Source organism: Ictalurus furcatus, chromosome 10 (assembly GCF_023375685.1).
Source record: "Ictalurus furcatus strain D&B chromosome 10, Billie_1.0, whole genome shotgun sequence".
NCBI classification, from domain to species: domain Eukaryota; kingdom Metazoa; phylum Chordata; class Actinopteri; order Siluriformes; family Ictaluridae; genus Ictalurus; species Ictalurus furcatus.
The window spans coordinates 9,311,916-9,336,044 of record NC_071264.1 but is presented as its reverse complement, the minus strand read 5'-3'; the positions used below and the strand labels follow the sequence as shown (position 1 = coordinate 9,336,044).

Genomic DNA, 24,129 nt, shown 5'->3' with positions numbered 1-24,129 from the left:
AACTCTTTAAGGTCTGCAGTGTTTGGTGTTTGTTTTGCACTTGGAGCACTTGGAGAATGTTTCTTAAAAACACTTCAGTGTGTATATATATATATATATATATATATATATATATATATATATATATATATATTATATATATATATATATATATATATATATATATATATATATATATATATATATATATATATATATATATATATATATATATTTTTTTTTTTTTTTTTTTTTATAAAAAAATTTAAAAAACACATAAAATGCCAACCAGGTTTAATGCATTTTCATTTAGCATATCATGAAACATAAAGACATCAAAAAGGTGATGCAAATAGTTACAGCTGATCCTAATATATCTCTTATTGCCTTTCTAAATTGATGCAAAGTTATTAAGTTACTCATACTCACATGACAAGCTTGTTTTTTTTTTTTTAACCTATTGTGATATTAATAATATGTACATCACAGTTTATGTTGCATTTGTCATTTCAAAACCACAGAACAAGACAAATAGTCCGATATTTATTTTACACCATATGTTTGTGCTTCTTTATTTTTTATTTCTGGTCCTTCACATAATATTATTAGATAAACACCGTACCTGCTTTAAAATTGTAAACGCAGAGTGTCTGACAAAATGCTTCTTGTAAAGGTTCATTTTTAATGTTTTGAATGTGCTCAAGATTCTAAAAGTGCTTTTATATAATGTATTGCTAAAGCAATGGCATTAAATAGTCAGAGGATATATACACACTAAATAAAGAAAAGAAAACGTTAACTATACAAGGGTATTCAATACAAATGAGATTAATACACATTTAGATTTCACGCACAGGTTAAATGTTTCAGTTAGATTAATGATTAATGCATATTTCAGGTTTTCGCGTGCCACCAATGTTGGGAAAGAATGCTTTCAATATTTAAATCTGCTTTGCTGTGCGTTGTTTCAGTAAAGCTCTGTATCTGATGACAACTCTATTATCACAATGAGTAGGAAGGTAGTTTTACATGATCAAATGTGCATCATTCACTATTCATGTTTTCTTGTTCGAACCTGTTTGTACTATTACAAAGCCAACAAAGAAAAGTCTGTGAACCCAAATCTTTTAATGTCTAACATGCTTTTGTGCTGTTGTAATGTCTAATTTGGAAGAGCTGGATAATGCGGTCACCTTGTTGCGCTTGTGATCTCATTCGCCCATTGAGAACATGATAAAGTGCATAACCGGTTCAAGACGTTTTTTTCTATTTGAGTTTTGAACGAAATCCTTTACAAGACACAAAGCCCTATAATGCTCATGATAATGATTAGGGTTTTGTTGTTGTTGTTGTTGTTGTTGTTGTTGTTGTTGTTACAGCCTGAAAACAAACCTGGTTGAGGAAAGCAGTGCATGAGCAGGTGGAGAGGGAAGAAGGACAAGTTAATACTGAAGATGTCCAAGTCAACTCAATAAGATGGTTAGAGGGATTGGGTGAAGTCAACTTTAAGACTTCCCTTGTTTCTAGTGATCATTACAGGAGCCAAATAAATCACCGAAGAGAATAAATGAAAAGAGAAAAGAGTCTGGTTGGTCAACCGTGCACCGAAGAATACCTGATTCAGATCTAAAGAAATGGAACTAATGTGATGAGTGACTTTTGTACATTTTCATCCAGTCAAGTCATTGCTGACTGTAGACTCTGCTCCTTCGTTCTCCACCACTCGAACCATCTCTACATGATGCTGCACTTGGCCTTCAGCTTGTCGGCCCTGCGTTGCTTGCTGGAACGCATGTTGAGGCTCATGTCGCGCTTCTTGTCCAGGTTGAGCAGCTCCTGGAAGAGCTCGGTGACATTGTGGTTGGTCTTGGCCGATGTCTCCATGAAGGCACACTTCCAGCTGTTGGCCTGCGCTTCGCCTTCCTTGGTCTCAACTTCACGTTGGCTCTCGTCACTCTTGTTGCCCACCAGCATGATTGGTATGCCCTCCACATTCCCCTTGATGGCCAGCACCTGCTGGTAGATGGGTTTGAGCTCCTCCAGCGACTGGCGGCTGGTAATGGAGTACACCAGGATGAATGCGTGACCCTTGGAGATGGACAGGCGCTGCATTGCTGGGAACTGGTGGCTGCCTGTTGTGTCGGTGATCTCCAGCGTGCACACACTTTTGTCACAGCTGATCACCTGCCGGTATGTATCCTCCACCGTGGGGATGTACGTGTCCCTGAACGTGCCCTTCACAAAACGAAGGACCAGGGAGCTCTTGCCAACACCTCCAGCCCCAAACACCACCACACGGTAGTCATTGCTTTGCTCTGGCATGCTGGTATGGTCCTCTCAGGGCGTAGTCAGTGCTAACTCGATGTATTCCCTGAGATCTGGAAAAATACAAATTGGGAAAAAAGCATGTTTGATAACTATCATTTTGCCATGATCATGTTAAGCACATTATTAATATTTGATGCATATTTTGTTGCATGCACACAACCACACATGGCCACAAATCCCTAGTGCTGAAAGTCTCACAATGTTTGTGTCTAGCTGAACTTCAATGAACAACATAGGTGTGCCTTCATCCTTTGAACTCATTGAAAAGAAGAATTTTGCTGTATATAAACAATGAGTGATGAAGCAAAACTCAATAGGTATGTAGAACCAACATATACTATATGCCCCTGTGCACAAAGTGAGGTCCATGAAGACATTTTGCCAAGATTGGAGTGGAAGAACTCGAGTGTCCTGCACAGAGCCCCGTCCTCATCCCCACTGAAAACCTTTGGGATGAACTGGAATGCCTACTGAACCCCAGACCTCCTCACCCAACAACAGTGCCTAACCTCACTAAGGCTCCTGTGGCTGAATGAACACAAATCCCCACAGCCACACTCCAAAATCTAGTGTAAAGCCTTCCCAGAAGAGTGGAGGTTATTATAACAGCAACGGGAGGGAATAAATCTGGAATGGGATGTTCAACAAACACATATGAGCGTGATTGGTCAGGTGTCCATATACTTTTGGCCATATAATGTATCTAACATTATATCCGTGCTCTTAAACAAACTCAGTAGACATAGGATTATGATTGTGCTGTGCAAGCATAGGCAAGACATTATTTAACTGTATGAGAAGGGTGAGTCAGTATACTTGAATAGAAATGCCGCTGTCAGCTGTTTTGTGTCAAATCGGTTTGAAGGCAAAATCATTTTTAATTGGACTGTGTTTTTGCCCAGCTGAATAGAACAAGACATCTAAATGTTTCACTATTATACCATACCACTGTTGAATTCTCAATTCTGTTTGGACAGGTGTTGATTAATTTCCTATACCTGCAAGACTCTGACAATAATCCCAGCTGTAATTCATGAAACTGATTGCTCTTAAATGGCAAATAAAATTATATAATCATTGATACGGGGAAGCTTTCTGTAAGGCGACATTTATTTATTCAACATTCATGAAAGGAGTCTCCGGCATCACCACGTTGTAACGGTAAGTTTTCCGCAATGAACATTGTGCTTTCTCGTTCCTTGGTAACATGACACGCTGCAATTTTTGTTGTTGTTGTTGTTGTTGTTGTTTTCTTTTAAAGAGACAGCAATGGACTGGCTTCTCATCTAAGGTGTATTCCTGCAAATTGCGATCTTTACTCAATTTATGTGGTATAAAAGGAATAAAACACTGACATGAAGCATCGATGACTGTTTTCGTATAGCTATTTTCCTATAACAGAAATCCCCAGTGTATTGTATTAGTTACATAAAAAATTACAACTTGTCATTCAAATGTGACACAAGATAACCTGACTATATCTAAACTAGCTCAAAGTTTTTGAATAGGTACAGAGCATTTTAGAATAATACTCCTTAATTGAATAATTCCTACGGCCTTGGCTTATTGCACTGTACATTTTACATTGGCTGTTTAGCCTCTGCTTGTGTCTGAATGTGCAAATAGACAGTGCGTTCTCTGCTACCATCAGCACCAAGGTCAGTATATATTAATGACTCACTCGTCACACTCTGGATCAGATGTAGCCATTGGTCTCCTGTGTATAACAAGATCAAACTGGCTATTTCCAGCACTTCGAATACATTTCTCTTCAGCGTACGATCTTATCCTATCTCCCTCACTTCATGAGCTCCATGTGCGTTATGGTTACTTTGCTCATGCATCTGATTTTCATAAAGAGTGCGATTAACTGCGCAAGTCCCTCCGCTCTAAAGACCTGACAGTGCAAAGTAGGTCACATGTTCACTTCAGCCAAGATAAGTGTGGAATTAGAATAATTAGGACTGGGACAGAGTCAATGCTAATAAATTCAATTAAAACCTATTAGGCTGCTGAGATAACAAACGAAAATACAAAGATACACAATTCTGAAATCTCATGATTTTGCTAATTCAAATCATACTTCAAATCTACAGTGTAATCCTGAATTTGAGGAAATTACGATACATTTGAACAACTGCTTATGTGTAGCCAAATCAACTGATTACATATAATAATGTGTCTTTATCGGTCACATATACATTAGAGCACAGTGAAATTATTTTCTTCACATACCCCAGCACGTTAGGAAGTTGGGGTCGGAGCACAGGGTCAGCCATGATACAGTGCCCCTGGAGCAGAGAGGGTTAAGGGCCTTACTCAGGGGTCCAACAGTGGCAGCTTAGCAGTGCTGGAGCTTGAAACCCTGGACCTTCCGATCAGTAACCCAGAGCCTTAACCGCCAAGCCACCACTGCCCCCTAATCCAGGGGTTCCCAAACTTTTCCAGGGCAAGGCCCCCCAAATGGCATTAACATTTGACCGAGGCCCCCCTTTTGCAAGATGTCTTTAAAACACATTAAAAATACAGACTTCTGAATATATCCTCCTTTTTTTATTAATAATTACATCTTACATCTTTACATTACATTAGGAATTGATTGTGTGTGTGTGGTTGTCTGAGAGTGAGAATTTATTTTTCACACCAAATTGTTGAGGCCCCCCGGGTGCCCCCAAGGGGGCCCCCACTTTGAAAATCACTGCCCTAATCTATTGCATATGACTTCTATGTGTACTGTATGAATTCTCATATTTTTTCATTAAATTCTATTATTCAGCATTTGGTAGTCCTAATATTTCATTTAAACTCAGACCTCAAGATGGTAAATAGATGCTCACAATTGGTACATGTGTCAAAAACACTGCAAGCAACATGATCTTTGGGGAATCGCTATTCATGTCCCAGTCGTCCCATGCGTCTATGCTCAGGGATCCTTGAAAAAATAGGAGGGGAAGAATGACATAATTGTGTTTTTTCCCATCACTAAGCAACATATCAACAGAGAGTAGAGGCTTTTTTTGTTATCTCATGATTAAGCCTGTTAGTGTTGCAGCTTGAGGTGGCAACTCAAAAAGACGCCAAAGTTGCATGCAATTAACCAGTTATATAAAATATGAACTGGTATGGAAAGAGGGCGAAGGGAAGCAGGGAGACTAGAACAGTATTAGAAACAATTGGGCCATGGCTATGAATTCCCACTTGGGAGAATAAAAATATACAGTACATATGTATAAAGCATAGTGTTCTTTGCTGCTATGAGCGCAGGCGAATACGTATCATATGAGAAGGGAGGGAAAGAGAAACGCTGCAGTGCAGAATCACTAGAGGAGAAGGATGAACAGGGTGGGCCTCTGGTGTCATATGGATGCCTGTAGCATCTCTGCTGCAGTGCTTGACTAAAAACTTTTTTTTATTATTATCGTTTGACAACTTTAACCCGACCAGGGTACATACATAAACATTTGCCAGAGAGATTTCTTCTTTTTCTTTATATTCTTGATGAAATATACGTCTATCCTTAACAGTGAATAACGGCACCATGTGGACCACTGTGCCAACGAGTGCATTCAAGAATCAGCTATTCTTCCTTCGTCCGCATCCTTGTGACGTCTCAGGTGTGCTTCTTTTTTCGTAACTCTGGGAGTTCTCTGGTTACTGTGGAAACACACCCCAAGGGCAGGCGTGATATAGAAGAAAGGCCATGTGTGAGAGAGGATGTAAGCTGGTATACTGCAGCTTAGAGGATAATGAGTAAAAGAGTACACTCCTCACATTAGTTATATGGGGGGAGGGAAAGGACGGGGACATACCATACTTCTTTCTTACTGCAGTTACCCCTGGTAGTTAGCCAACAAACGGTTGGTTTATGTCACAGGAGCTTTATATAAGCTTATATAAGTAGCCCATTTCAGTTACTGTATATCATGGTCATGATTCATCCCAAATTACCGATCCTTATAAAATTCTCTCCTCCGCTGAGAGACTTGCAATCATTTCAGAAACGGCAAAAATAGCACTGCGTTACATCCTAACCAGGATTAAACCATAATGCCAGGCAATTTTCTATGATAATCAGCTCAGTGTCACATCCTAAAACATGCAATCAAAGAAAGCCACTCAGTTCAATACACCTCGTTCGGAGCCTGTCATCTCACTTTACGTTAATAAGCCCAAGAAAGTATATACTGGTGATACGTAACAAAATAAATCCTCACTAGATTCTAATTCAGCTGTAGCAGCATGCATATGGCATACCACTAGTCCTACAAGATGGTCCTGCTGTGCTTCCAAAACAAACCTCCGTTTCATAATCCTTACCAGCAGCCCCATGACCATTCCTCTAATCAGCACTTAATAATTGATGCTAAACCGTCTGAATGAAAATCAGTCAATGTCACCTACAAAATATGCACAGACGATTGCATTTCATTCCGCAAAAGCCAATCGTGTTTATTTTTAACAGCACATGCCTAGCCAATGAGCAGCTGGACATGCAGAAAAGCAATGCACAAGCAGTGAATCTCTTCAAAGCTCTCTTTCATTCATTCATTTATTTATTTATTTATTTATTTATTTATTAAATACTCCATTTTATTGTCTAGTTTTTGATCATTTCTGACTCGATCCTAGATAAAATAGCAGAGGTTTAGCCTATAAACCATGTAAATGATTTGCATGTTAGGTTGTGTTTATGTTATCGATTTTGACTTTGAGTTTGAGTGAACACACACACACACACACACACACACACACACACACACAAATCCTAAACATGTTTTAACACCAAGACCCCAACCTTCATTCACACTCCTTCCCAGTTGTAATGCCACAACAGCCAATTTGGTGTTATCCCTAACCAGAGCTAATCATAACATGTGATTCAGCCCTCCAGCTGAATTTTATTACATTCAGTGGGCATGATGTTCCTGCTGATATTTCTCAGTTGCTAATGTGGGTGTTTCTGTGGGGGTGTTTTTTTTTTTCTTCTTCTTCTTTTTCTTTTTTTTTTTCTTTTTTTTTTTTTGATGAATCACAGCTTCCAGGAAACACAATACAAGCCAGCCATATCGCATCACGGGGTTCACCAGGACATTTTTAGACTATGTGCTGAACGGTATATCGCAACGGCAATACGTAGAAGAGGATTTTATTTATTTATTTATTTATTTATTTATTTATTTTCCGTATCGTGTTGCCTCTAATTTAATGCAACACACGGACTACAACTGACGATGCTCGTAATAACGCGGATGATTGATGATTCACTTCTCATTCAATATCATGGGCAGCTTCAAGAAGGCATTAAATAACGCAGATTATAAACAAGATCCTGTCAATTTAAAAAAAAAAAAAAAACATATAAATATAGCCTATATAAATATATACGCTGTGTTAGCGCATGGCTTAATTATTGCACCAGGGATACTGTCCTGTTTAGATGCAGGGCCGGTATAGAAATCGATCAATAAGGCCATGTCGGCTTTGAATGATTAACAAACATCACCTCTCGCATGCCTGCACCGTGCAGTTCTTTTGTTAAGCTACGTGACCGTCGCGCTCCATCACACCAAATAAGGCTCAAGGCTCAAGGGCGCGCAGAAGATGCTCGCGACCGACCGCGCGAATGCGCATCCTGTTACAAATATACAATCCCCTCTTACCTCAACGCTGTTCTGCAATGTCCCGAAGACGTCAGCAGGAGATTATAGGAAGAAGCAGGAAAACAAACTCGCGACGGATGTCTTAGATTCTACGCCATGCCAATCACGTAGCATTTTGCCTTCTGGTTTGCATGGCGTTAAACAGAGAGATGCCGTGGGGAGCGAAGGTTGCCGTTATTGCTGTTGGAAGGCGCGCGCGCGGCTACGCTCCAGTGTCGCTGTGACGCACGCGGACACCCCCGCTTCCTACGCGCGCAGTGTGACGGTGCGGCTCGCTCGCGCAGCTCAGCACTGCCGCTATCAGGACTAGGAGTGATGCAAAAAAAAAAAAACACACACACACACCTTTGTTTCATTCATTTTATTCGTTTTATTTTATCCTAAGAAGATGAGGGCGTGGATGCATACGGTCCATGAAAACAACAGCAACGTTAGCTCTATAATAAGGTTGATCTGTAGGTTTACAATGATGCATAGACACACAACACAGCAGTCAGCCTTTAAGGTCTGCAGTGGTCGAGCGAGCCAAATGTTGTTGTTTTGGGGGGGGGGGGGGGGTGTTTCAACCCTGAACAGCCGTGATGTTAAGACTATTACATAACATCACATAAAAAATATAATAGAATTTCGCCGCCTTCTTCTTCTTCTTCTTCTTCTTCTTCTTCTTCTTCTTCTTATTATTATTATTATTATTATTATTATTATTATTAGGATTGGCACCCTGTCCAGGGTTTACCCTGCCTTGTGCCTCATGCTTCATGGGATAGGCTCCAGGTTCCCCGCGACCCTGAAGGATAAGCAGTATAGAACATGGATTGATGGATGGATGGATTGATGGATTGATGGGTGGATTATTGTTATTAGGGGCGCACGGTGGCTTAGTGGTTAGCATGTTCATCTCACACCTCCAGGGTTGGGGGTTTGATTCCTGCCACTGCCCTATGTGTGCAGAGCTTGCATGTTCTCCCTGTGCTGTAGGGGTTTCCTCTGGGTATTCTGGTTTCCTCCCCCAACCTAATTGGTGTGATTGTGCCCTGTGATGGATTGGTACCCTGTCCAGGGTGTCCCCTGCCTTGTGCCACATGCCTCCTGAGATAGGCTACAGGTTCCCTGTGACCCTGAAGGATAAGCAGTATGTATTATTATTATTATTATTATTGTTATTATTATTATTATCACCACTATGGCTACAGTTATTATTAGTCTAATTTGTTAATTATTTGTCATTGCCATGTTTGCAGTCTTTTCAGTAGTCCTACTGTTTTGTATAGACTCAGATACAGCTTATATGCACAATGCTACCCTGAATTAGAGCTCAGTCTGAATCAATGACTCAATGATGAATGTGTTTTTCCTCTGAACGTTGCTGGGAGTCTATTTTAATGTCACCTGTTTATTATGTTCTAGGGTACATTCAGACTAGAGCTAATCTGGGACAGTTTTTGATTTTATCAAACCTTTCTTGCCATTAATAAAACCAAATACCCAACATGTGATACATTTGAAAACTTCCAGGTGTTGACTGTTTACACATGAAGGAAAATTGTTTATATCATGTTCTAAAGAAGCATACACGTGTATCAAGACTGTCTGCATTTTTAATGCCACATTTGGGAATTTGAGACATGTTTTTGCTAGTTTGGTCATTTTCAATGATTTAATGATTTTATCTTTAATGGCACGTTTAAATTGTTGTTTGTCTATAGCATGCTTATTTCTGACAAATTTAAAGTTTCTGTAGCACGAATTGTAGAAATCTTCTTCAAATTCACCATGAACATATTCTAATTATATTTGGATGAACACAGTAGATATTAAGCTCGGCCTATGACTACATATTAAGATCGGGCTATGAACTGTTCTTTAATTCATTTCCTACAGCAATAACAACAGTAACGGGGTTGAGAATATCTACAATTGATTCCACATTTATAAACCATCCTTTCTAAAATCTTCTTATGTCACATGAATTAAGTCTATCAAGCAAGGGATTATTAACATTAGTTTTGATTTTCACTTATCAGGTCAAAAGATAAATGCTGCTAAGTTATACTGTCCAGTTTACCTGATGTCCCAATATAGCTCTATTCACTATATAATTGTGAGTTAACCCACCAGTGAGAAACCAAGCAGAGAAGGAAATTTAATTTAATGTTATTCTATTTTCTATTTAAAGCAAGTGTTGTGAAAGAACTTCAGGTTCGTTCCGCTCAAACTGCTGTAATGTTTGCATTGACTATACTTTATCACTCCTGATTCTGATGGTATTAATGTATAATCATTACTGTTGCACATCTACTCCATGAACTACTGTTGCTGCTGTTGCTGCTGCTGCTGCTGGTTTCAGTCATATTACAACATCATATTGCAACATTTGCACACACACTCTTCTAAACTTCTATATTTGCACTCACTGACTCAGTATTAATGCATGTTTCTTTCACGTGTTGTCTTGTCCTGCACTTTATTGTTTAGTTTATTGTTTATTACTGATTGCCGAGTTGCACCAGACTATAACACAATCTTGAATCTTGAATAACATGGAACATTAGTTTTCATAGGAGACTCTTGTTCCTCTTGTCTCTGATCACATACAGAGATTCAGGCCGTGGCCCAAACCGTGGACTAGGCTACTAAATGGTATCTTTGACAAATTATATGGTTCCATTACTATAATGACACTATTTACCGCGATAATGTGTGGTTTTGGGTGTAATCTAACTTTAGCTCTAGTTATAGTCTTTTGTTTCCCAGAAAAGCTTGACTTTGTCTCCTCCTAGTGGTTGAGGCAAGTAACTTAAATAAAGATAGACTCCATTACATTCAAAGATCTGGTCATCTATTTATCCACATTGCTTAGTTAACTAATACATATGGTAAGCTAGTTCAAGCTTAGCTGGCTGCAGTGGTGAGTTGGCATAATGGGTAGTGTTATGAGTTCATGTTCCAAGGGTTGTTGGTTCAATGCTGAACTGTGGTCAGTGTTGCATGGTTCCTCCTGGGGCTGTGAGGATTTCCTGCAACACACACGACTATTATCACCTCTCAGCAGCACGTCTCTTTGAGTAAAATGCTTTTGTCGCCAATGCGATGGCATGGACTGCAAATACGTATAAATTACTTGACCTGTATACAACTTATGTGACTCTCCAAGTTTTATGCTTCTGCTCCTTCCCTTCAATTTGATGAGGCAAAAGATAAGATTACGTAAAGATGATAATTGCTTTAATAATCACCCAGTACATTTGCATGTGAATCCAAAGCTATTGAAGCTACAGCATATGCATTTCACTCCCTGGATTGTCCAATTAAACAAACGGCATTCCTTTTCTTAAAAAAGCTTTTAAAAAGTTAATGGTACTTTCACTGACTATAAAATAAAACTCACTAAAAATAATTCTTGGTCACAATTGTAACTGGTGGGACAGTGAAATAGGTCAGTAAGAAATTATCAGTTGCTCAATAAAACTCATTAGAAAATTGCAAACATTATAGAAATATAATATTTTTAGAAAGAATTATTATATTATACATTATAGAAAGAATATTTTTCCCCTAGCATGAACTATATTCGTTCAATGTTCTGAAGATGGAACAAGTCGAACTGCATTTGGAATAGGCAGTGATTTCTGTCATTGTAAAATAATGTTACAAAGCATGCATTTATTTTTTGATCTACAGTTAAATAAAAGTTAAACTGGAAAATTAAGTGGTAGGTTATAAAAATGCACCTATTTCTGGACATTGCTTGATCGAAATATTCTACACAATGAATAAAAATCACAAACATGACACTTTTGAATAAAACTATTTTATATATTAAATTAGAAATTATATAATATAGTCTTGAATATCTCTGCAGCTCATCAAAAATATAAATGGAGCGTCCATCAACTGAAAGCACACTGTGTCTGTTTTGATTTGATTGTCAGAAGCTGTACTAAATGATGAATAACCTAAAAATCACAAACATTACACTTTTATACATGCAATTTATTAGATCCTTAATATAAAAAGACAGCTAAATAGTGAAAAAAAAACTTAATAATTGTTGGAATTACACGAACGAATGACAACAACTTGTTAATAGTCCATCACCTGAATCTTTCTAATTGGCATGGGCCCTCCAGTCAGTATTGTTCACGCAGAATTCATTCAATGTTTCCTCGATGAACTCAACAGTTAGTTGACCTGAGGGGCGGACAGTGGCTTAGTGGTTAGCACGTTAGCCTCACACCTCCAGGGTCGGGGGTTTGATTCCCACCGTGTGTGTGCGCGCCCCCAGTCCAAAGACATGCATGGTAGGTGGATTGGCGTTTCCAATGTGTATGTGATTGTGCCCTTGATGGATTGGCACCCTGTCCAGGGTGTACCCTGCCTTGTGCCCAATGCTCCCTGGGATAGGCTCCAGGTTTCCCTGTGACCCTGAGAAGGATAAGATGGATGGATAGTTGTGTGACCCTGAGAAGAATAAGATGGATGGATACTTGAACTGAGGCAGTAGTCACCTTAAGTGACTACGAGACTACAAGACTTGATCGTGCTCACTTTATATTTTACATAATCTTGTAATTAGAAACTTGTTTAAATTAGGTTTATCATAAGTTTTGATGAGAAACGTAATCTTTTTTTATGTGAACCATTCGACCACACATTCCATTTTCATTGTACTGTGTTCAGCTACAGTATGTTGTTCCATGCTCCACCTGGTGGTTATTGTGTGAAGCACAACAAATGAATTAAAATGATTAGAGCTGCGTCTGCAGTACGCCAAGTGATCACATGTGACGAATCGCGTGATACCGCGTGAAAAAACTCGCATTCTTAAAGGCCACATCTGTATATACCCATTACTGATTAATGTACATTTAGGATTGTATGCAGTGCCTTGTGAAAGCATTCAAACCAGTGGAAAGTTATTAACATTTTCTGTAGGCTGTTAGAAGAACAACTCAGATTTTTCTTTAACTAGTATTTGATTGTACACGCATATTGAAGGTGAAATTTTATTTTATTTTAGTAGACTACCGAAAACAATTCTTAAAAACATTTGTTCTATAAAAAAAAAAAGTTTTTGCCCATATCTGACCCTTACATGAGTGGATAATCTCACTTGAATACTGTAGATTTGTACTTTCTAAGAACTGTTTTAATCATAAAGACCGTCCTGTGTTCATTCAAAGACCATTTATTTACCATAACCTCACACTGCACATCCTTTCAACAAACAGTATGTAGTTGCAGAATAATAATTGTTTAAAATCTCACTATCAGTTGTCAACCAGAAGGAATAAATTCTCTTTTAAATCTGGTTCCTCTCATGGTTTTTACCTGATGTCGCCTCAGTGAGATTTTCTTTGCCAGTGTCGCCTCTGGCTTGTTTATTATGCCTCTAAATCCGCATCCGGATTTCTGCAAAACTGCTTTGTGACAATGTCTATTATTACTTGTTTTTTTCTCTTTTTATTAATGCTCCACTTTTTTGTGGGTTATTACACTATCGCACTTGAGTCAGTGACAGTTTTATGTAACACATTGCAGGCAATATGTGTAATATTTCAGACAATAGTGAATTTTGTGTGTGCATCCCCAACCCCCTCATTGACACCCATCCACATCCACATCTAGTAACAGAAAGGAGAAAATATGCATGAGAAGTAAAGAAGAAGGAAAATACATTGATAAAAATGAAAAGACAATGATAAAATAAACGAGTTTCCTCCAGGTACTCCAGTTTCCTCCCCTAGTCCAAAGATATGAATTGTAGGCTGATTGGCATTTCCAAATTTTCTGTAGTGTGTGAAAGGCTTTGTGATTGTGCCCTGTGATGGGTTCTCACCCCATCCAGGGTGTCCTCGCCTTGTGCGAGTTCCCTGGAATAGGCTCCAGGATCCCCTGCGACCCTGTGTAGAATAAGCGGTATGGAAAATAGATGGATTTTGGACAATACAAATAATATTTAATTGAATTTAATTTAATTATTCTGAAGCTTTCAAGTGCTAGAGATTCTGAGTGGGATTAAAGCCAGGGTGGGCCACTGCAGGACATTTACCTTTTAGTTACTGAACCACTACAATGTTGTTTTGGCTTTGTAGTTCATATTTCATGTGTGCCCAATCGCAATGTTTTTTTAAGACATACTCTGTAATGGTTTTGCATGTAGGCCATTCATGATAGAAATAATGATATTTAGCATGACATGTGAGTTGCATTCGGATTTGAGCATCAGTGTAAGGGCTAGAATGGCATTTGTAGGCCCATGTCCATTTAAGGTGTCAGGTTTTTTTGGTTGGGTCTTACATTTTTCTGTAGTATGTGTGGTGAGCCTGTACTTTAGCTACAAGTTCATCTAAATCTATGGTATTTCTAGTCATAGTAAATGTACCTTTTTTTTATTTTATTTTATTTTTTTTTTACATGTATAGTGGGAGGAGGGGGGCACTTCAAAATGTGCAGTGCTGGGGATCCTCCAGGACAGGTTTGAGAACCCCTGCCCTAGGCTGACCACACTTGAAGTGCACATTGTGTTAATCTGGGCCTGATTTCATTTTTTAATTTTATTTTTAATTTTTTAAAATTTATTTAATTTGTTTTGCATTGTGCTGCTGCCACATGATTGGCTGGTTAGATAACTGCACAAATGTGCAGGGGCACAAGTGTTCCTAATAAAGTGGACGGTGAGTGTATATTTTTTAATATATTGTACAGACCGAGACATAGATAGAGAGTGAGAGAGATTGAGAAAGAGAGAGAAATACTGACACCAGAGTATTTATTATATTTATAATTATGAAGTCTTTTATTATTATTATTATTATTATTATTATTATTATTATAATCTTCCATAATAATTGAATAATTATTAAGGCCATTGTATATTGTCCTAAACATGCTTCCAGAAATATGAGAGAGAGATTGAGAAAGAGAGAGAGAAATATTGACATCAGAGTTTTTATTATATTTCTAATTATGAAGGCTTTTTTTATTATTATAGTCTTCCATAATAATTGAATAATTATTAAGGCCACTGTATATTGTCCTAAACATGTTTCCACACATGTGAGAGAGAGAGAGAGAGAGAGAGAGAGAGAGAGAGAGAGAGAGAGAGAGAGAGAGAGAGAGAGAGAACGCGAGAGAGAGAGAGAGAGAGAGAGAGAGAGAACGCGCGCGCGCGAGAGAGAGAGAGCAGCATCGCGCGTTCCTCTCACAAACCGCGCTCGCGCCGAGTCCACACCCGACATCACTAACTGCTCCAAAATGAGGTAAGATTCGCCTGATATGGTATTTTATTCGTATCTTATTGCTGAACAGGGTGCTAAATACCAATGCTTGTGGTCAGAGAAAGGGTTTTGTCGAGCATGAATGGCCTGTTTTGTGTCGATGGAAAGGAGCGCGGTCCTGAGGAGAATATTTATGAGGATGGAAGCGCGTGAGGCTCTCGTGAGCTTTGTGCATTCCATGCTTTATCCACATTGAATATACACCAAACGTATATTAGCATAAAAAAAGCATCAAATAAATGAGCTGGACTGGTGTGTGTAGTGTAGCTACATTGCATGATTTAGTGGGCTAGGATATAAAATCGAAAGCATGGGATGCGTTGATATCTTTTTCTTTTTTTTTCTTGACGACTGACGTCGCAAGGTCGACAGGGAAGTCAAGAAGCTTCTCTACCTGACGATTTCCATGCATAAGATATGGGTCTGCCAAGGGTAAATGTAACATCTCGGAAATTATGATAAGCATTGTTTTTTAAAAATGGCTGAGCAGTAACCACTGGTACACTCATGGACTGTTGTTGATAGCCGTGTGGAGAAATAAATAAATAAATAAATAAATAAATAAATAAATATCCTCCCTCCATTGCCACCCCCACTATAGCGAGCTATCAGGAAACTAAAAGACAAAAGGATGAGGCAGAATATGATTGCTTGTGATTAACAATTTAAACGGTTTTTTCCCCCTTTGGGAGACAATGTGGGCATAAAATCATCTCCAAATACCCTTTAAATTAGGCTGACCTAGAGACAATCAATAAATTAGGTTGTGAAGAGAAGGGCTGGTTCTCTGGAGCAAGAAGGCATTTTGATAGTTTGTCAGAATGCATGTGAATTTTGGACCTATTTCTGTAAATACATAATTATATCTTAAATACTTTATCACTGAATTACAGTCATCCGATGATTTTTCTATCATCCAATGGGAGGCCTATTTCTAGGAGCCATTGAAGATCTCAGGTGGGTCTCGTCTCAGAACATAAGGCTTAAGCACCATTGCTTTGAAGAATAATTTGACACCGTTGACGGACATTTTTGTTTGTTCTTGTTATAAAGCAGTTGATCGTGTTCATTTGTTTTGTTTTTAGCACCTGATTTTTCACCCTCGTTGATTCTTTGTGGTCTGCTTTGCTGACCGAATAATGATGGGCTGAGGGGTAAAATAGTGCCACAGACAATAAAATCTGTGCGTTGTTTTCCTCGAAAATCAGAATTGCATCAATAGCCGTTACAATAAGCCGGATAACACCCATCTTTGAAAAGATATAACCTGCCAGTGACTTGACTTTAGAATAGATTTATCATGCAGAACATCAGATTATGGGGAAATCAATAAGCAGCTTTCACTTTGTTCTAAGCTTTTTTTTTTTTTTACTCATTAAGAATTTTATAAAAGGGATAAAAAGAACAACAGCAAAAGCAAAAAACAAAAACATAACTCATCGACATTGACAGTAAGACCAAGGCATTGTACAGTGAGAAGGTCACAATAGATGTCAGAATCAACCTAAAGCTGATATGAACATTTTACACATATTATACAATGCAGTGTACATATTTATTGGAATGGATATAGCCTCATAAATATACATATTTCTCTTTTATTTGCTTTCATGGTCTCGTGATCAATGCTGTCATGGTCCCGTAATCCTCTCCAGGTGCAATATATTTAAAATATATACTGAATAATGGATGAAAGGCTATCGGTATCAGAGATAGAGACAGAAAAAGGAGGGAAAAAAAACAGACAAGGGGCGTTCAATACACAGAATTCATGCTTCTGCATGTCAGTGCAAATGAAATTGTAAGCCAGAGCACAGAGGGCAGATCAGCATGCTCGAGTCAAACACACACTGTGGGTCTCGAAAAGGCTACAATCACGCATTCTCTTTTATGTAATGTCATGGGTGGTCAAATCAGTTTCGTAGCAACCCTGGACAAGTAGAATCGATTTTTTTAGTTGTAGTTGTCTGAGAGACAAGTAAATGATATGGCCAAAGATTTGTGGACACCTGACATCAGTCCTAGATGTGGTTCTTCCTCAAACTGTTCCCACAAAGTGTGGGAACAGGTCTGCGTATAATGTAGCATTACACTTTGCCTTCACTGGAAATAAGGAGTCCAAACCTATTCCAGCATGACATTGCTCCTGTGCACAAATCGAGGTCAAAAAACATGAATAATCATCACAGAACCCTGACCTCAACCCCACTGAACACTTTTTGGCATGATCTGGAACAACAACTGTGCCCCAGGCCTTCTCGCTTGACATCAGTGCCTGATTTCACTAATGCTCTTGTGGCTGAATGAGCACAAATCCCCACAGCCACGCTCCAAAATCTATTGGACCGCCTTCCCAGAAGAGTGGCAGTGATTATAAGAGCAAAATGGGGATTAAATCTGAAATGGGATGATTTGGCTATAAGAGGGAAAAAAAACCTCCTAATTGACTTTCACAATGTGTTTTTTGCATGATGAGAACACCATAGCTTATAGCTAAAACACTGTTCAATGACTTGCTAAATAAATAATTAATGAATTTAATAAATTCTTGATTTAATGAATGTTACTGCACAGACATTGCTCATTAATTTAAAATGTAATTGCACATAGTATCTTAATCTAATAACATTCTTCACTGATTCATGGACGCATGATTATTCATTGTGTTTTATGGCAGACTTTGGCCTTTCTTAACATGGGGCTTTTGGTGACTGGTTTATGTGATGCACTTTATTGCTAATATGTGACAGAAACGCTACTGATAAACCAATTGATGGTTTACACACAGAGTGGGTCAACAGACAAGATTGCATCCGATAGGAACACATTTGGTTATTTTCATTCCCTGTGTAGTGAGTACATCCCCCCCCCCCCCCCACACACACCTACCCCCCTCCTCCTATTTGCGGGTATGAAATGGGCCGAATTTAAGCTGATTTTGGTCTGTTCCAAATCAAACCTGGAAATTCAAGATCTATATTTGTGTATTTCACACACAAATACAAACAATTAAAAAAGGCATACATGTATTTATAGTTGATAGGTTTGATTTTTTTTCTTAAATAGAGTTTGTTGTAAGAGGGTCATCTGGTTGGCTTAAATAAAGGGAAAATTAAATAACCGCATGCCTTTCTTTTAGTACTACTTAATGATGACTCAGCCTCCTTATTTATCACGTCAGTGTCATGATTATGCTTATCTGTATCATGGTGCATTACTCTACATTAGCTGGATTCTGCTGCTTTTCTGACATACTGGATTCGACTGACTCATATCAAGCTGGGGTGTTTACAGAACAAAGCTGATCATTCCTAATGAAGGTGAATGTCACATTCACCCTCAGAAAAGAAATCACTGCAAGATAACAGCCCAATTTTCTGTACGTCATGGCATCTGCTATTCAAATAGGATGGCATTGTAACACTGTAGTAGCACTTAAATTGTTTGATTGCGTCCAACTGAGGAGGGTGAAAGCGAACACGTGTGTCCTCTGAGATTCATGAAGCCAGCCAGCTGCATTTTTTTCAAAGTGCTATCTACCCTCTTCCGCATACAAGAACTCACACACACCCATGATTGGCTAGTGTTGCTGTGATTGACAGTGGAGAAATAATACTGCTGTCCCTCCCACCTAGAGAGACAATTTTGCTTCCTTGACTCCAGTCCACAGTCAGCTGTTGTATTGCACAATGCAGAAATAATAATTATTTTTTTTTAAATCTAGTATCTTTCAAATTCAAATTGTAATAATGTTAACGTACCCTTGTTCGAGATGTTGACAGTTTCTTGTGTCCCTGTGGATATTATTCATTTAACCCTCACTTCCTAAAAATTCTGAGGTACTGATGAGGGAAAGTCATTGAGCACTGTTCAGTCTGTACATATTTTGTGATTGTGATTGTTGCGGCCAAAATTGCGATACAAACTCCTTGAATTGGCGAAATTGCACTTGCAGGAAATTGCTTTGCACGGTCTTTCACAGTGATGTTTGTTGGTAAGTAAGACCTTTTAGCTGTACTGATGTTCCAGACACATGAACTGAAGAGGGCTTTGGCTGAACGCATGTTGTGATTATGTCATATGAGGCGTCTTGGCCCAACTCTGTGGAAAATCTGCGCTAATTTTGAAAAATTGCAAGCTCCTCCGAATATTGAGGTTTTTTTTTTTTTCATTTTGCGTTAATTTCTGCGATCGCAAAATCATGAAATCCTGCAGAGACCGACTGTTGTGAGTTGGTCAGAACCGGATTATATCTGAAAATGGAATTCATAAATGAAATAACTGAAATTTGGGAGAAAAACACCATCATAAAAAAAACACAATCTCCCGGTCTCCTTACTATTCAGCAACTCCTACTCAAAAGTCTTTAGTGTAAAACTGAAGCCACCAAGGACTCTAGCTCAAGTTCTCAGAGCCAAAGCCTAACTTTTATTAAATCTTTTTTTTTGTCATAAATGTTAAGTATTAGGAATACGACCCTGCATATTTAATGAGAAACCCTTCGTGTTTTCTCTGTGCAGCATGCATTGGAGATGAAATTTTGATGACTCATAGCCGTGTAACTCAGGGCTCTCGGTCCACTGAATAATTGAATGACCATAACCAAGCTTCAGATGAAAATGCAGTCTCTTCTAAGCTCTCAACTAGCAAATCTTTCACCATGAAGGCCGGTCAGAGTCAGGACACGTATCCGTAATGTTCCAAAATGTTCCAAGAGAGCTGTTAGGAAAAACCTTGTACTGCTGTGGAAAAGTGCAGAGTATTTTTCTCTTCTGAATATTTTTCACTTATAGAACATACTATCACGGATTCATATTTTTGATGATCAGTATCACTTATTTGCCGAAGCAAATGGTATTGTCCCATTACTCCATTTTATTGCAACAGTAATCGATGTGGTGCATATCTTAATAATGTGTGAATATTTTCTGCATTTATTTCAAATATTGGAGCAATGAGGACAGATTGGCACAGGAACTGGACTCGTATGTTGAGCACAGAAACACATTATATAGATTTAAATGAATAAATCGTTATTAGTGGATTAGTGATTTAAAAATATTTATCAGCTCCTCTGTCTCATTAAAAAAGCCCACTATAACAACAAGCATTCGCAGAATTGAAAGTAATCATTGCTTTAACCTTGAGACTTTTCTCATAAATACAGTAGTGCAAGTGCTATTGTCGGTGTTAAATTATTGTTGGTGTTTGAATTGAAATTCTCAGGCTCGCCACCACCCCATCGTAGGTGCCGTTTCCTTGGTAACCAGACAGTCTCAGAGTAAGAGGGTGGAGGGAGATGCAGAAGGGGAGGGAGGGAGGGGGCGATGGAGGGATCATCCTCCACTCCATCTTCTTTGTTCTCCCTCCTGCTGCTTGTGGCCTAGTTAAGCAGCCAATATCAGAAAATTAGGCCCTTAACAACACCACAGCGCTCGGTTTTGATTACATTCCTGCTTTGGCATGTGAGAAACGGTTGTTCAGTGTCAATCCTTTGGATTCAATCATTGTCTAAATTTTTAATAAATCTTCGTTACTGCTCCAGACAAGGTTGATTCATGTTGTTCAGGAGATTAAGCTTCTTGGTTCCTTGGCCGTTCTGAGTGGTTGTTTCATTCAGTGTGTCCTGGACTTTTAGGTGTTTGTGTTTGTGCCATGGACACAATAGAACATGATATACAAGACACTCTTTAACCTTGTCTGACAGCACAGCAGACCAATGGCAATGTTTACTTTTCTTTTAAATATGGAAAATATTCTTAACTCGATTTACACTGCCAGCTTTGTTTGTGAAGACTGGAGTTTCGTATGTTTTATTACAGTTTAATCAACATTAATGCTGCAGACCAAAGCAAATAAAAATAATAATAAAAAAGCAATTGAATAAAGAAAGCTAAATCCTTGTAGAACTTATTAACCACTTATTCTCACATCCTAATGGGAATCTAAATGAGTGTTTTATTAGAGTTAGGCTCACTTGGAAGGTAAACCCATTAAGCCTATAGAGAAAGACTCATTGATGATGATGATGATGATGATGAAGAAGAACAGTGCTAGTATCAATTTACTAGTATTTGCCAATAAAATATGCAAACTTATACTTATTGCTTGTTTATGAGGTCATTTAAACACAATGGTTAAATATTCACCCTATATATATATATAACCTATATACAGTATATGTGTGCAAATTTGATTATTTCACAGAAAATTATTTCACAGTTTGAAGGTGCTGTGAAACATGCAGTATTTTTATTTCTCGAAAAATCCTTAATAAATATTTTCGTCTGCATTAAGTTTTTCATGTGTCTTCACAGAATCCAGACCATAATACTACGCTAAATCAAGTCAGTTGTAATGCCCTATATGGACGTCAGTGGAAACATTAACAGCGCCTGTTGTGTAACACACATCAACCGAGTAGAGCCCGAAGGGCAAACGTTGTATAATCAGCGTGCATGCTGTGTGGATATGCAGACTGGTATAGTCTTAAATATCGACTTTATCTCATTTGAAATGTTGTATTTTGTTTGCATAATTCCTGTCTTAGTGAAACGCAAAATAGTGATAGACCATAGGTAACTACTGTATACTCATGGTGTGTTTAACAAAACATGTCATTAATACATACTAGAAAGAACATAATAGAAATGATAGAAATAGAATAGAAATTACTGTTGTTTTATTAAATGTAGCCAAGGTCTAGCTTAGTGTACAGTACACCTCATAGGTGTCACTCAAGAATCTGTAGCTCACAGATGGAAAACTGCATCAGCTGCTTTTTTGGCAAATCAGAGCAAGGATTTGGTGTTACTATGGAAACACTGTGAATGGCAACACCTCATTGGCAGCTCACCAATGCTGGGCTCCATCTGAATTATTTCCCTTAAGGGACAAGATCTTGGGATAGATTATTCAGGCCGCTTTGGTGCAGATAAAACACAGTCAGAAGAGCAGCAGAGAAGAAAGCGAAGGACGCAAGAGAAACACCCATTTCCAATCTGTGCAGTATGGCATAATAGAAATTCAGACATAGCCAAGAGCTAATTAAGATGCAAAATGAGGAATGGCACAGCCCGGTGTCCAACCAGTCACAAATTCAGTCTTTTATATCAGAGAAAAAGAACCAGCTGTGTTTAAATCCCTGTGGAGAGCTCCATGTGCCACATCCTCATCAATCTGCTGTTTGAATCCGTCTCACACATACCCGCTTTCATCTCCTTCTTTCCAGTTCTGTCTAATTGATGTGCTCTAGAGTTTGCCACGAAATGCCAAATGACTTGATCGACTTATTGATTCGGAGCAATTATCACGACGTGTCAAATGGCCATGTTGAATCGCATGCATATTAACATGTGCTCAGCTCTGATAAATTCACGCTGTGAGGTGTTGATAGTGGCCACATTTCACTGAATGCCATTTGGATAACATGAAGTGAGAGCATGCAGTAGAACAAAGTCCCCCAGCTTTACCATTCACACCCATCTGGAATGATTGGTATTGATCAGCATGCCTGAGCTACTCATCGATTCATAGTCATGAACTGTCTTTACATAACCGAGCTTGTTCTTAAAGACAGATGGCTGGTTCTGCTCAGATATTGGGTAACTAGTAACTGGGGGTGGGTTTTTTGATAAATAGAAGAACGCTCAGTTTACTGAATATGTGAGAAAATATCGATTGAACTATTATTAAACTGGATGAAATTATTTGGCTCTTTCCGCTTTTAAAGCGCTGTATAACCATGTAGAAATATTACATTGAAACGCGTATTGCACTACAGTAAAATATCAATTTAAAAAGTACTATTTTCACTGTGCTGTGATCGCAAACATCCCAAACACTGGGTTCATTTTCTAGCCTCTAAGGTGCTGTTTAGTTGAAGATGCTTCCCCTGGATGATTTGTGCAAGCCTTAACAGAAATCTCCTAGATGTGTGAGGCTGAAACCCACCTCCCCCATCCGCGGCAGTGCCGAGAGAGCACTGCACAACAAAGCCCGATTCACTAATATGGAGCTCTGCATCGAGGGAAGAGCATGCGCTGCAATAATAGAGAGAATAATAGAAAGACAAAAACCAGGGAATACATGTGATAAAAGGATCAATTGGTGGGGAAATTAATTATTAATCTTCATCCCCTGATTTGTTCACTGGCATTACCTTGAAACATCAGAGATGAAAAGTAAAAATGATGGACAACCGCATTATTCTGTCTCCATTTTTTTTTTCTTTTGCAGTTTCTAAAACAATACTTAGCTGACTTTATGACTGAGAAGCGTCCATATCAAAAATGGAAAAGGAGTAGGGAATAGTTTTGATAATTTTTCACACTATTCAGGAAGAATAATCTGCCTGCAATAATGGAAATATTATATTAAATGAGTCGAGAACATGCCAGCATGAACAGACGTTGTGTTCGTATTTGAATTAACACTAGAAATTTATTTTATTTAGGCCTATTTGTATTTTAAATTTGCCACAGTCCACGCTCTAATTCTCTTACTGTTTGAACTAGGGTTGTCAAAAGTACCGGTACTTCGGTACCAAGTCGGTACTAAAAAGAAAAAAAGTTGATGGTACCAGATTTTCATAAGTACTGGTAGTACCGGGTCAACCCGGTACTGACGCCCTGTTTGACAGGCGGTCAGTCGGGAACTTTTCATGTGTGCACCGTGCAACAAGAAGACATTGGAGCCAAAGCAGCAGCAGCTCCGCCAGTCACCATGGCTGCGTCCGAAACCGCATACTTACCCAGTATATAGTAGGCGAAATACATGTATTTCTCTCAGACGCTCGTTTTCCGCTTTCGATGCTATTACCGCTTAGTGTGTAAAAGCCGCGCCCTTGAAAATTTCAGTGCAGATAGATTAACCGTGCTTTC

The 24,129-nt window shown here is 38.6% G+C and overlaps 1 protein-coding gene across 1 annotated transcript; it reads right to left on the bottom strand.

The window, feature by feature from the left end:
• Nucleotides 1-256: 256 nt before the first annotated feature.
• On the bottom strand, nt 257-8,419 carry diras1a (DIRAS family, GTP-binding RAS-like 1a). The gene is made up of 2 exons (XM_053635497.1): nt 7,968-8,419; nt 257-2,357 (listed from the first exon to the last, which is right to left on the bottom strand). Exon 2 carries the CDS (start codon nt 2,299-2,301, stop codon nt 1,714-1,716), a length of 588 nt encoding a protein of 195 aa, XP_053491472.1. The 5' UTR covers nt 2,302-2,357; nt 7,968-8,419; the 3' UTR covers nt 257-1,713.
• Between the last annotated feature and the right edge of the window lie 15,710 nt (nt 8,420-24,129).